This window comes from Aquila chrysaetos, chromosome 4 (assembly GCF_900496995.4).
Source record: "Aquila chrysaetos chrysaetos chromosome 4, bAquChr1.4, whole genome shotgun sequence".
NCBI classification, from domain to species: Eukaryota; Metazoa; Chordata; class Aves; order Accipitriformes; family Accipitridae; genus Aquila; species Aquila chrysaetos.
In genome coordinates, this window is record NC_044007.1 from 35,362,658 (window position 1) to 35,376,195 (window position 13,538).

Below are 13,538 nucleotides of genomic sequence, written 5' to 3' on the forward strand. Positions count from 1 at the left end.
CAACTGTTTGAAATCATGTGGAGTAAAAAAGATCTAAAATCTGGGGTTAACCAAAAACGTTGTTAGGTAAATATTCTTTTTGCTAAATTACCAAATTTGGATGTTTAGCTTGATCCAGATCCCATCTGAATCCTATGGGGTTCATTCCATTGACAACACAGACTTTTTTTCATTTACACACTAACAAAGAAACAGTTTTGAACGTTTTCCAGGCAATTATTTACCTTGTGTCACATACTTAAAAGTTTAAAAGATGAAAAACACACCGGAATACATTAGTTTTATATTAAGAAATATATTATCTTGTATATGAAAATATAATCTGGTTCTGTATTAACATTCTTTTTCATATATATATATAAATTTGTGTGCATTTATATATATATGAGAAAACTTATATAAAACTAATATTTTAGGAACTCAGCAATTATATTTCTTAAGCAAGTTATTTTCTCCTTTTTCATCTGGTCAGTATAGTTATTCTTGTATATTTTATTAATACATTATATTGCATGTAAGTAGAAACACCTATATAATGGTATTAGTAAGACCACAAAAAGATTAAGGACCTTAGTGAGGTTAATTTAGCCATGTTTTACAGCCAACGTGTTGTAATACTTGGATAGCAATGTACAGGGATGGATTAAGATATGACTTTAAAGCAGAGTGGGAAACACTGCAGTGCGATGAAGGTGTTCAGCATTGATACGAAGCCCAACTGTACCTGAGAGCAGGAGATCCCAGCACTGGGCTTGTTCCAGCTCTGGTGCAGGCTGTGCAGCTTCCCGTAGCTCAGCGTGGGTCAGTGCCTCGAAAGCATCACTGCCTTCTCACGTGGTGAAGCGCTAGTGGGCAACTTTCAAGTGAGGCAGTCTTGAAAACACTTCTGAAATTATTACCTGGAATCTTAGAGTGGGAACACTCCTGGACTACAACAGAAAAATTCCATGCTGGCACAGATGTCGTCTTATTCTGGGAAAATGCGGACAAAGTTGTCTGTTAGTTTTCATTTTGCGTCTTTTTATTGATATATGCTGTGATAATTGTATTTACTGGGTGAAGTTGCCACAAAAGAGAGCTTAAAAAAGAAATACAAGCCTAAGGAGACCTCATTACAGTGTAACAGCAAAACTAAATAATGCAAGGGACATGACCTTGATAAAAAGAACTTTAATACAAAACATGTTGTAATAATATTAAGGTTGAAGGTTTCAGCCCATTAAAAATATAGTTATTATACCAAGAAGGCCCTAGCACCTTTACCTCAGTTCCCTTGCATTCAGGCATTACACTTCTTCAACAAATGGTTTGATGTAATTGCACCTACTGAAAAAATATGTATTTGTATTGATTTTGAAGATAATACAAAGAGATGCCTGTCAGATGCTCTAATGTCTCCTTATACAAATTACGTGTAACAAAGATTAAATTAGGTAGCTGCTTCCGCCCATCAAACAAAATAACTGAACCTTTTCCCAAATGAGGTCTCTAATCCCTGATAGACATTGTCCAGACCAGTAAATGGTGCATGCATGAAGAGATGGCTATCTTAGCACTTGCAGTGCTGTGATTTGTTGGTGAATGCATCCTAACAGTATAGCCTCCTAAAAGGAGATGTGTGTGTGGAAAAATGAAGACAGAAAAACAGCTAAAGGAAGGTACGGTGCTCAGAACTTCATTTTTATTCATTTTTTTCCATATTATTCTAACTTTTAATAGTGAAGAAGTACTTCAAATGGGTTTTCTTATTGTCATACTGAATATATTTGGAAGGGAATGAATAAATGAAACTTTTCAGAACTTACTGGCTTTTGTGTGAGTTATGGTGGCTCTTCTGATAATTCCTTTTGGTACTGTTGGGAGGGACAGCTGAGAGTCATGGAGGCAAGACTATGGCAGCCTTTCAAATGTACAGGATATCACTCTGAGTTGTGTATGCTGGCAAGGTAAGAGTTGAGAGCAGGCATGCTGCCTGCAGCTAGGACAGTGTAAAAATATGGATTTAAGACTGAAGTTTGGGACCGTGCGCAAACATCGTATGTGTTAAAGATAATAGAAAAAAATTATGAACGGGTTGAAGTGATGCCATATAAATAGAGTTTTGCATATGTTTTATGTGAAGAAATAGCCAAAGCCTGGTGGACCTTCATTAATTGAATTTCTTTAGTATGTGAAGCACCTTGCAAGGATAAAAACAGCAGCCTTGGTTTAAATATGCATTATTGGTGTGTATTGTGTTATTGTATAAATCTTTTTGAAAATATAGGCCTACTGTATTTTATGTGAAACACTGAATATGGTGGTTAGATTTGCTTTATCTAATTAGCCTTAATTTTCTGTCCTCAAACCCGGTACTGTCATTAATACTTGTCAAGATTTTATGAAATCCCATCTAATGCCTTTGATTAGCAGGAAAACTGCATTAGTAGTAAGTACATTGCAGAGATACAAACATTAAGTTATATTCTTGTAGGGTGATTTGACTCAGTGTTACTTTCACTTAAAAGGTGATTAAAGAAAGTGGACCTCCTCACATGAAGAGCTTTGTTACACGCGTTACAGTAGGAGAATTCACTGCAGAAGGAGAAGGCAACAGTAAGAAACTCTCAAAGAAACGTGCTGCAATGGCTGTCCTACAAGAACTTAAGAAACTTCCTCCTCTTCCTGTGATTGAAAAGCCAAAACTTTACTTTAAAAAACGTCCAAAAACAATACTGAAGGTATGTGTCCTTTGACAGAATTAAGGATGTTTGTTCAGAAAGTAGCAGTTACTCAGATTTAAAATCAGTAAAGGCTTATTTGTAATTTTCTGTCAATATTGTTATTTGTTTGCCTGTGCTAATATGCCTGTGCTTTTTTAAATTCTGAGAATGCTGTGAAATTCAAAACATAATGGCTTGTAAGGTGCTCAGCTTCAGAACTGAGCTCAACATCACTGAAGTCTTCAGGGGTTTGGTTCAAGTCTAGTGGAGGATCAAGCCCTCCAAGCAGCTCTGTACAGCCATGTGAATTTTTAGCATCATCTCTGGGAGGCCCTCCTAGCATATGCAGTGGTTCTCTCCCTGGTCTTTCCCCCCTCCCCAGTTTGAAGAGGGAGAGAGATACATGAAAGAGTAGACATATGGGGAAATGGTGCACAGTTCAGCGTCCTCTCCTTATGGAGCTAGATTTGGGAGTTTTGTGGCTTCAGCTTCAATTTTTTTGAAAGATTTGAAAGAAGGCCAAGAGTACGTTGACATCTCAGCCTAGTGTGTCACTTGTCAAGTGCCAAAGGACAATACTTTTTTTATTTCATGTGCCTGTGTTAAAATTAGCATGTGTTTGATAATGCTCTTTAGCTCTCAAAGAGATACAAAATTGACTGGAGACCAGCCCATGGACGACTTGCAGACTTTGAACCATCCCTCCATTAAAACATGCCCTGTCTCAGAGGATATTAATATGCTTCTTGCTGCACTGATGAGGCTTCCTTTAGAAGCTCCGGATTCTTGTGAGCTCCAGTTTCTTAAATGGTGCTTTTATTCTTGGTGGCAGTAGATTCATTGCTACTTCTATAATTCAGTCGGTCTACAGTGATTAGCCCTAGTTTGTCTACTCATCCTAAATTCATACAAAACCAAAGGGTCATCTGGAGTAATTAGTCTTTGAAATGATCTAACAAAAGCAGTGACATAGTGTCCATATATTTATGAAGCATCACTACCTAGTCTCAGCACTGAACAACTAATCCCATTAACTTGTGTCGTGGTTTAACCCCAGCCGGCAACTAAGCACCACACAACCGCTCACTCACTCCCCCCATGTCAGGATGGGGGAGAGAATCAGAAGGGTAAAAGTGAGAAAACTCGCGGGCTGAGATAAAGACAGTTTAATAGGTAAAGCAAAAGCCGCGCACGTAAGCAAAGCAAAACAAGGAATTCATTCACCACTTCCCATCGGCAGGCAGGTGTTCAGCCATCTCCAGGAAAGCAGGGCTCCGTCATGCGTAATGGTGACTTGGGAAGACAAACGCCATCACTCCAAACATCCCCCCCTTCCTCCTTCTTCCCCCATCTGTATATGCTGAGCATGACGTCATATGGTCTGGAATATCCCTTTGGTCAGCTGGGGTCAGCTGTCCCAGCTGTGTCCCCTCCCAACTCCTTGTGCCCCCCCAGCCTCCTCACTGGTGGGGTGGGGTGAGGAGCAGAAAAGGCCTTGCCGCTGTGTAAGCACTGCTCAGCAGTAATGAACACAACCCTGTGTTATCAACACTCTTTTCAGCACAAATCCAAAACACAGCCCCATACTAGCTACTATGAAGAAAATTAACTTTACCCCAGCCAAAAGCAGCACAACTTGTCATCTGTTCAGTGCAGAAGGCAAGGCTTTGGAAGTAGCCAAAATAATTTTATTTTAGGAAGTATTATTTTGTGAGGAAGTAGTTAAACTCTTTGTACATGTTTTTCTATGGTCTGGCATGTTGGATAGTCATTTAGGTATATGTAAGGGCACGTTAATAGCCTTTCATACTCATTTTAAATTGGTGTAAATAATGGTGGAGAGTTGCTCACTTTCTGGTGTTACAGAGTCACTTTTGCCCCATACTCTGCAGATCAGGAATCTCGAGACTAGAATTGCAGGAGAAAACAGGAAACCTTCATGTCTAAAACCTGTGCTTCAGAATATAGTTTTAGGACCTGAATTTCATCTCCTTTTCTGTATTTGCCTCTTGTTAGTTAAAAAAAAAAATAATTTCAGTTTTTCTGAATTATGTTATGTCCACAGCGTGCATTGTGTTAGGCTGGGCAGCATTATACCAGTACGGCTTGAACTTAGTCGTCATTGAGTGTTACATTGATAGATTGTAAAAAATAAGTAAAGCAGTACTTACTTTACTAAAAGTATGACCCTTAGAAACCTGTATATTCAGTACACTGAGTGCAGAGTTCTGTAGGAGCAGCCAACAGAAAATCCATTTAAAATGAGCAAATAATTTGGAGAGTGCAAATCTGGGTTTGGAAAATGTACAAAGGACTTACTTCATCATCTTTCTCTTTTCATTTGCCTTCAACACAGAATGAGTGATTTTAAAAAAAACCCTAGTTTAAGTAGATACCTGTCTCCTACTGAAATTCTGGGGATCTAATTCTCAAAAACTTGTAGGAAAAAATGAGCATAACAAGTTATTTAAAGGAAATCCATCAGCATTAATGCAGCTTTAAAGCTGCAAGATCTGAAAAGGCTATTGGCTCTGGCTGTCTCATTTTGGAAAGTTTTTCTCAAGAAAGACACTAAGGGTATAATAATGTAAATATCTCTTATATTACCATATACCATTTACCATTACAATCTTAAATTGAATTATCCAAAGTTGGCCATGTTAGAAAGAGATGTTAATAGTAAAATAACCTGGATGTGTAGAAGGTTTTTATTTTTGAATATCCAAACTTCTGAAATGCTTTCAGTGTGCCCATTTCTTTTAATTTAACTTGCACATGTTTTGAGCACCAAAAAAAGTGACAACAATAACTTATTTTTATTTGTATATATGTTTATGAGGCTATATCTTATGGCCTGTACTTTATTTAGCCTATTTTATTCTACATTTTGTCTCTGCGTGGCTTCTTGCCCACAAAACTGCTCTTGTGCATGACATTGTCTTAATTCTTTCACCTACATCTTCTCTAACAACTTCAGAAGTTACGCTATGTAGGATTCACTGCACAGCTTTCTTAATACAATATCCCCTTCTGGTCTTTGCCTTCAGTTGCTGATCATCTCTTTAGCTTCTGGACCACTTGTTTGTTCTTATTTGAGGAGCTCAAACAAGCATGAATACTGATCTTCTCTTATCCTGCAAATGGCTTCATGAAAAAGAAATAGCTCGATAACATAAAAACAAGTCTACATTCAAATGCCATTTACATTTGCAAGTTCATTCTTTGTGTTATGGTATATCAATCAGTTAATATGACTTCTGATGAATTTTGGGGGGTCTTAATTTCTTCTCCTTAAGACCTACAAACAAGTATTTTCATAGCTATTCACTTTGAGAGAGCATTTGCCACGTGAGTAATAACATATTAAAAGGATATCAGAACTAGATAGTTTGTAAGGACTGTAGTTTTTCACCTGTCTGTGTAATCTTGGACAGATCAGTCTCTCAGTCCTTTTGTTTTCCCCCCATCAGATCAATTCCCCCACCAACTGTACATTTTGACATGTTGTTGTGAGGATTATTGTCTGTTAAGCATTTTCAGTACTTTGTGGGTGGCTCACGATATGCAGCATTTCTAGCCATTGGAGATACTCCTCTCTAGCTTCACTACATAAAAGTATTTTGACGGTGAATTCCTATCACATGCAGAGTAAACCTTCTACACCTTTATTTGCATTGCAGGATGGAAGGCAGGAGTGCTGAGAAGGAAGGCAGGAAGGTTGAGAGAGGCAGCTTCCTTGTTATGTGGCAAATCTTTTTTGTCCCCATGTAAATCCCACCTCTTCTTAGCGTACTGCATGTTCCAGCATTGTAGCAACCTCTTTTAAGGGGTTAGGGGAAAGGGTCATAGAAATAGGGCAATGAGATATAATTGACTGATGAATCTGCTAATTTTCATCCATCCCCATAGGACCTCCATAGATAGATGAGGGTATTAGTAGCTTACAGATGCTAGGTATGTACGCTACCTGCAACAGTGGCAGACAATAGGTGTATATTTTTTGTCACAGTTTTGAGCTTGAGGATTCTTATCTTCTGTCTCATGATCAGAAGATGGGAAGAAATTTATTTCTTATTCTCTCAAAAGGAGTATTAAAGAAGAGGTAACGCTAGTAAATGATTTATTGAAGCAGCATAATAGTTGTATGGATATATGCTGAAATAATGGTTCTTTCTTTTAAACCTGTTTAGACTGGACCAGAATATGGTCAAGGAATGAATCCCATCAGTCGTCTGGCTCAGATCCAACAGGCCAAAAAGGAGAAGGAGCCAGAGTATGTTCTTCTTTCGGAGAGAGGAATGCCTCGCCGTCGAGAGTTTGTTATGCAGGTATCATCTTCTGTCACGTTCGAGTTAATGCCCTTGCTATGTTATGTTCAAACTCAAGCAAAATGGTGACATAATATGAAGCGGATCCCTCTGTGTTTAGCTCTTTGCTTTATCGTCAGTTATACAAGAATAGTATGAAATACACTATCAGAAAGCCTGTTTGAACTTCCTTCTTTCTCTTGGTGAAACAAATGGCAATTAGGTTATGTGCCTTCTAGATGCTTTTCTTGTAGTGGTTTTGCATTTTTGATACTCTTATTTTTATTTCACCTGATGGTTTCTGTCCTTATCCTTGATGGTTCTTGACTTATTTACTTTTACTTTTCTTTCAAAAAGACTTTTTTTTTGCTATTGTTAATCAGAGGATTGCAATACAAACAAGTGTTCGGAAATATGGATATGAGTATCTCCATATTACCAAGCATTTTGGTTTAAAAAAATAGTGTTGCAAATCTTTTCAGATTTTGAGTTTCTTTGTGGCTTTGTTCATATCTGAAATACCACAAAAAAAGCCTTCCATCATGTGTTTTAGCCTGTCCAGTTAAAGGCTCTGGACCTAATACAGAAACAGTAGATCATTAATGTTTCTTTAATTTTTAAATTAAGAACATTTACAAAGATTTGATATAACCATGATATTTTGTTAGATAGCACAACAGCAGATTGAGAAAGATAGGAACAGGGAAGAATTCTTTTCTCTTGTGTTTTCACTCAGGGGTAATTTTGTGCTGGAACAATTCAGAACAGCATACCTCAACATGTTTTGACTTGTTATCTATAAACCACACTAAAATGTCACTTCTGATCACAAGCAGAATTTATGACATTCCAGCACCTCCTTCTCCAGAAAATCAGTTATGTTTTCACTTAAATCTTTAAGTGCCTTCTTCATAAGATAGGCTAGCATTCTTAATTTCCTTGGACCTCAGTGGTCTTTCTTGATGATTTATTATTTTTCTCTCTAAAGCAAAAGAAGATACTGGATTCCTTTTGTTGCAGAATCTGATTTATGAATATAAACTTGGATTTCCAACTTTTTATGCTACCTAAAAGTATTTGAAGAAGAGTGATCCTATCACAGACAATCCCTTTTCCCATGCTCAGACCCCCGTGGGAGTGTCCACAATTGGAGATGGTTGTGTGCGGCATCAGAAGGGGACTGTGTAACGCAATGCAGTATTAGAAAGATGGGGTGAGAATTTGGTTTTCCATTGGAGGAGTCTCAATAAAGGCAAAATCTTTGGTTTGAATAAAAAAAGAACCTTAAAAACAGTGAATACGTAGAAGATTCCCTTATCTAAGAAGACTTGTGAAAGAAAGAGTCAAAGAAATTCCATAGAACAGTTCCTTTGTTATGAATACTTTTAAACACTGTAGCTCCATTTTTCTCCTTTTTTAATATTTTCATGCTGAAATCATACTGCTGTTTCTCCCGCCTTCAGGAAGTCTGAGTGGATTCATTATGACATGCAAAAAGTCTTATCAGAATAAAAAGCCTTTGTATAAACTACTTAAACAATGTTTTCATTTAATTTAATTGAATGTGGAAGTAAAATATCCAGAGATAATATGTTCATTTTTATCTGTCACACAAAGAGCAAGTTTAGATGTGATGAAATGGATCCAATTACTTGTCCTGACTACTAGATAAACAGAAGAAAACCTCTGATGACATTAGCTGGTGTTCTGTTCCCAAAGTTAATTTCAGAAAGCTCTTTCTCTTTGTAGTCAGACCTTTAATCCTTGATAGAGGTTATAATAATAGCTAAACCAGTTTTACAGGTCTGAGAAATAGCAGTGCATTGATTTATTGTGAGCTATGTTATAAATTATCATTTTGTCTTGTCCCAGTAAAGTCCCTCAATTTTATTGCATATAAACTTGTAGCAGATTGACTATTTTCTAATTATGATTGTGGAACTGCATAGAAGATAAGGTTTATATTTCAAGATTATTAATATTTCTGGTTTAGGTAGCTGAATCTTTTTGTTTAATTATATATATATATATACTTTGAAGGGATATTCATGATCATTATTATTTATTTACATCCTCTTCTTTGTATTTAGAATTAATAGGTATTTGAGTAAAGAAAAATTAAAACTTTTAGGAAAATATATATGTGATAATTTGAGGAGAGTGAATAATTATTGAATAACATAAATTACTAAATGACGTTTATTATTTATTTAACAATTGTATGCCTGTTTATACAATTTTTTTAAAGCTCCTTCCAGACTGTTTCAGGTCTTTGACCTCTAAGGTTTTTTTTATTCAGATCACCTTGGCTATTTTGTTATTTTTATTTTATTTTGGTTTCCTTTTTTTAACACGCTTTTGAAATTATACACTCTTTTAAGAGAAAATTTGGCAAATAAAATGGCTTAATGGACAGAGTGAAAGATACCTACCAAAGAGCTATGAGTATTGCATAGGTGATAGCAATGACGGTGCAAATATCACAAACCAGACACATACAGCTTCAGAAAGAAGCTTTAAGAAAGGTACTAAAGCCGAGGAATAAGTTAGAGCCTCACTCTTTGTGGATAACCATTGTCCATAATTTGTCTTTATTTTGAGGTTTTAATTTCTCCTAGTTTTATGAAAGGCATCTTGCTTGTCAGAAACCCTTTGTGCAGTACAGACCATAGGTCCAACAAGGAGCCTTCTTTCCAAAGGCTGTTTTGATAAAAGCTTGCCAGGTATAAGTGCGGAAGAAGAAAGCAGCCCCAGCCCCCATGTTCCTTGCAGTGCGACAAAGTGGGAGGAATGTGAACATGGTTTTCATCTTTCTTTAGAAACCAGTCTCATTTAAATCTCTGGATCATTGTTTGCCTCTCCGTTGTTCTGGATACTGTCCCGATGATGCTGGGGAGCTGCTGCAGGCAATGCTCCTACAAGAAAGAGGAAGTACAGATCCTGTAGCGCTTCCCGCGTTGAGAAAGAGTGGGGGAGATGTTCAGCAGAGAGAATGGGGTTGACACAGATGCTGGTGGAAGAGGGAGACAGCTGTGTGTGCACTGAGATACAGAAAAATTTAGCTCTTTGCTACAAGTTTGGGGACCTTCTGAAAAATCCAGACAAGCTCCTATGTGTGAAGCAGTATTGTAGTCCCCTTTTGCACTATTCTTACTTTTTCAGGACTGCATCTTCATCGAAAGAGCTGACAGTTGTTGGTAGGTCAGCAAGATTATTACATGGTGATATTAAGCAGTCTTGCATTTATCGTGATAGTGATCAATGTTTTGTTTTTAAGGTAAAAGTAGGCAATGAGATTACTACTGGAACAGGCCCAAACAAGAAAATAGCTAAAAGAAATGCAGCAGAAGCAATGTTGCTACAGCTGGGTTACAAAGCCTCTACTCCTCTTCAAGACCAGCCAGAAAAGGTGAGAACCAATTGTTATGATGGCCACATTTTACTCTTCTCTAGATTTTTAGCTGTATCAGCTAATCGCTTAGTAAGAATGGAAGCTTAAACTTGTGCATCCTGTGTTTTAGGGGGTTGCGTGTCAGAGATCAGCCGTCGTTTAGCCACAGCTCTAGAGCTACACTTAGTAGTAGTTGCAGCCTCTCCTCCACTTGCAAGAGTAATTAAGAACAGAAATGTAGTTCCATATGATAGCATGTGTGCAAAAGTGTACATATGATGTGTGCGCCTATTTCTACTTAAATATCAGGGTGAACGTGCCTCTTGCTTTTATTCCATTTTGGGCATCCATGAGAGCACTGAGAAGAATGATGTTAGCAATTTTCATACATGAAGTAGCCATGGTAGTCAATGTTTGTCTTCCCATTGCATGTGCGCTAAAAGCATTCCAGAAAAATAATGGCCTTTTCAGGTTTGATGACTGAGAAAGAAAATGTGTCTTTTTTTTTTTTTTGTGGAGAAGGAATTACATTTTAAATTCATACGTGTTGCAGGTATGTATTTCCATGTTAGTGATGGGCAACTTAGCACTCCTCTCCTGTCTTGAGTTTATTGATGGGAGGTTTTGTAACCAAAATTGGGTGTTAAGGTTTTCACTTTTGTATCCTGAAAGGACATTTGGTAAGGTATTTGGCTAAGCTGTGGACTCTGAACAGCTTCTTTCATATACAGAGTCACTGCATGTATATATTTTAGTCATGGCTTAAATGTTTGCTTTGACTGCACCAGCTAGCTCAGGTCAACAGAATGTTCTGCTGGGCTTTTCTAGGGACCACATGATAAATCTGAATATAGTATATGTTTCTCTATATATCTTCTGAAACACCCTTTCTTTTCTGTTAAAAAAAAATAATGACGTATATAGGAAGATACTCTGTTCTATACATTCTGTATTTCTAGCCAGGAAAAGATAAATGCCATACCAGTTACTTGGCTCCATCTCCTTCTGTTTCCCTCTCCTTTGAGTGGAGCAGCTCTGTGTATGCTGTTCACACTGACCTTCACTACGTTCTTCACTATGTATCTTAGTCATATACAAGTGTGCAATACTCTAAACAGAGTACTTGGAAGCTAGATGGTGTTCCTAGCGAGAACACACTGTGCAGTCATAGCTATTTTTAAAAAGGCTTATGAGAGAGTCAAATGATACTTCTTTTTCACCAGGATGCTGAGACTTCTCTGCTGTAGAAGATACTTTCTACCAATTTCAACTTTTTCTTCACTGCCAATTTGGCCAAAGGGCTTTTTGAGAAACAAAGCAAAACAGAGAAGTCAACTTTTTTTTTCTAATAGGAAAACATAGGTTTTCATTCTTGGATTTCAAATTGGCTGAACTATTTTTACTCAGTAATTTTCAGAGATAAAGCCTGAAAAAATTCAACCCACAACATAGTTGCTTTGGAGAGCTCTACATAGTGGAAACTTGTGGTTACATTGAAATCCTTAAAAAAAATTCAGTGACTAAAAAGGGGCACTGCTGCTTTGTTTCCCTACGTTTATTAAATTATTGCTTACAAGTGTATTGTCTTTAAAAAAACAGGTTTAATTACATACTTGCAGATGTAGGTATCTTTGAATTGATAGAATAGCATACAATGGCCTAATATTATTCTGAACACAATGAGCAAACATGATACTGTATGCAAAAAATGTGAACTACTCAAATTTTATGTAGCGGCAGTATTCAAGATCATAGAACAAATTTTTATAGCTTTGTTGGGGTTAAGGACATAAAATATCTAGAACATCTGGCTTTATCTTCTGTATATAGCAGACTGAACATATTTGCAGATACACAAGTTAGTTTGTGTAGATGAAAGCGTTTGAATTCTCAAAGTAAACTGTGCTGGAGAAGAGGGAAAATAGCCCTTAGATCTCTACCAATCTGAGCATTGTGAAATGCCTTCCATATAAATTGCATAGTAAAGATGTACCATGAGAAGACACTTGTTTCTCTCTTTGAATCCAAAATGGGCCCCAATGTAGATTAGCTGATGTATCAGGTTGGCATCTAAATGTACAATTTTCACTTGTGTTGTTTCTGATGCTTTTAAAAAAGGCAACTTCTCTTTCCCCTGCCCCCCTTCCCCGAGTCCTTTCATCCCCTTCCTCCTCCCTTAAAAAAAGTGCAAAACCAAATTCAGTGTTTTTTCCTTAACCCCGGTGCATAAAATGTGCCTGTATTCATTGTTTTAATGAAGACCTAAGAGTGTTACAAGAGCCATGCATGGTGTTGATGGCAGCACAGGTAAACAGGTAATCCAGGTAATGTAAAAAAGTAAAGGCTCTGCTCTTTTCTGAGGTAATCCTGTTCCTGGAAGAAATCAGTCATGGTTGTGCAGAGCCCTGAGGAGAGCAATTTGAAAGTGCCCTGGGAGACTTTGCAGCTATCAGAATTTTAGCTGTATGGATGAGAAAGGAGAGTTGTAATGTCTTCATTTTTACGTGTTTCCATCTTTTCATTTCTTCTTGCCACTTTCATTCTCTTAGAGAGAAGAAAACCAGAGTAGATTGCATTCACGTGAGACAGCAGCACTAAGGATAACTTAGTGATAGATGAGTTCTTGTTAAATTCTCCATCATGATCAAGTTAATAAACAGTAAAAAAAGAGGAATGAGAGTTGGAAATGTTCTTCTCATACTCTAGCAGCATGCTTGTGCTGATTTTCCTATCATGTTATGTATCTACAGTATGGATTCATGGCAAAACCATGCTGTTGTAACAGACAGTAGTAAATTGTCATGGGATATAGACTGCTTTGCTGCGAGGTTTTCTGTTTGTGTACAAAATCCCAGTGAAATCTGAAAAGGATCATTTGTTTCACACTCATAGAGCTGGTTGTCAATGGCTCCTAGTTCATGAGGAAGTTTGGCCATGTTTATTCACATTTGCATGTAAATCTAGAACACTGCCATCTTATTTACTGTGTAGACTTCAGTAATGGCCTCATTTTGAACTTCTGTGTTAATTGCTCCCCTTTTCTGTGTCAGAATAATACCCAGTGTTAAACATAATAAAATTAATTTGAAGACAATTAGCTTCCTTGAAAAAGTCGATATATTAAAATAATGGAAAATT

General features: G+C 37.1%; 1 protein-coding gene across 6 annotated transcripts in view; it reads left to right on the forward strand.

Annotated features, from left to right (window-relative positions):
* STAU2 (staufen double-stranded RNA binding protein 2) overlaps positions 1-13,538 on the forward strand; it is a 176,565-nt gene that overhangs the window by 65,584 nt on the left and 97,443 nt on the right. For all 6 annotated transcript variants that reach the window (XR_003922902.1, XM_030010781.2, XM_030010784.2 and 3 more), the window contains 3 exons: positions 2,508-2,720; positions 6,893-7,030; positions 10,287-10,418. Coding sequence is in view for 5 of the 6 variants with exons in the window: in XM_030010781.2 (XP_029866641.1) it covers positions 2,508-2,720; positions 6,893-7,030; positions 10,287-10,418 (483 nt within the window). In the remaining variant the exon portion in view is untranslated. The remainder of the gene's footprint in view (positions 1-2,507; positions 2,721-6,892; positions 7,031-10,286; positions 10,419-13,538) is intronic.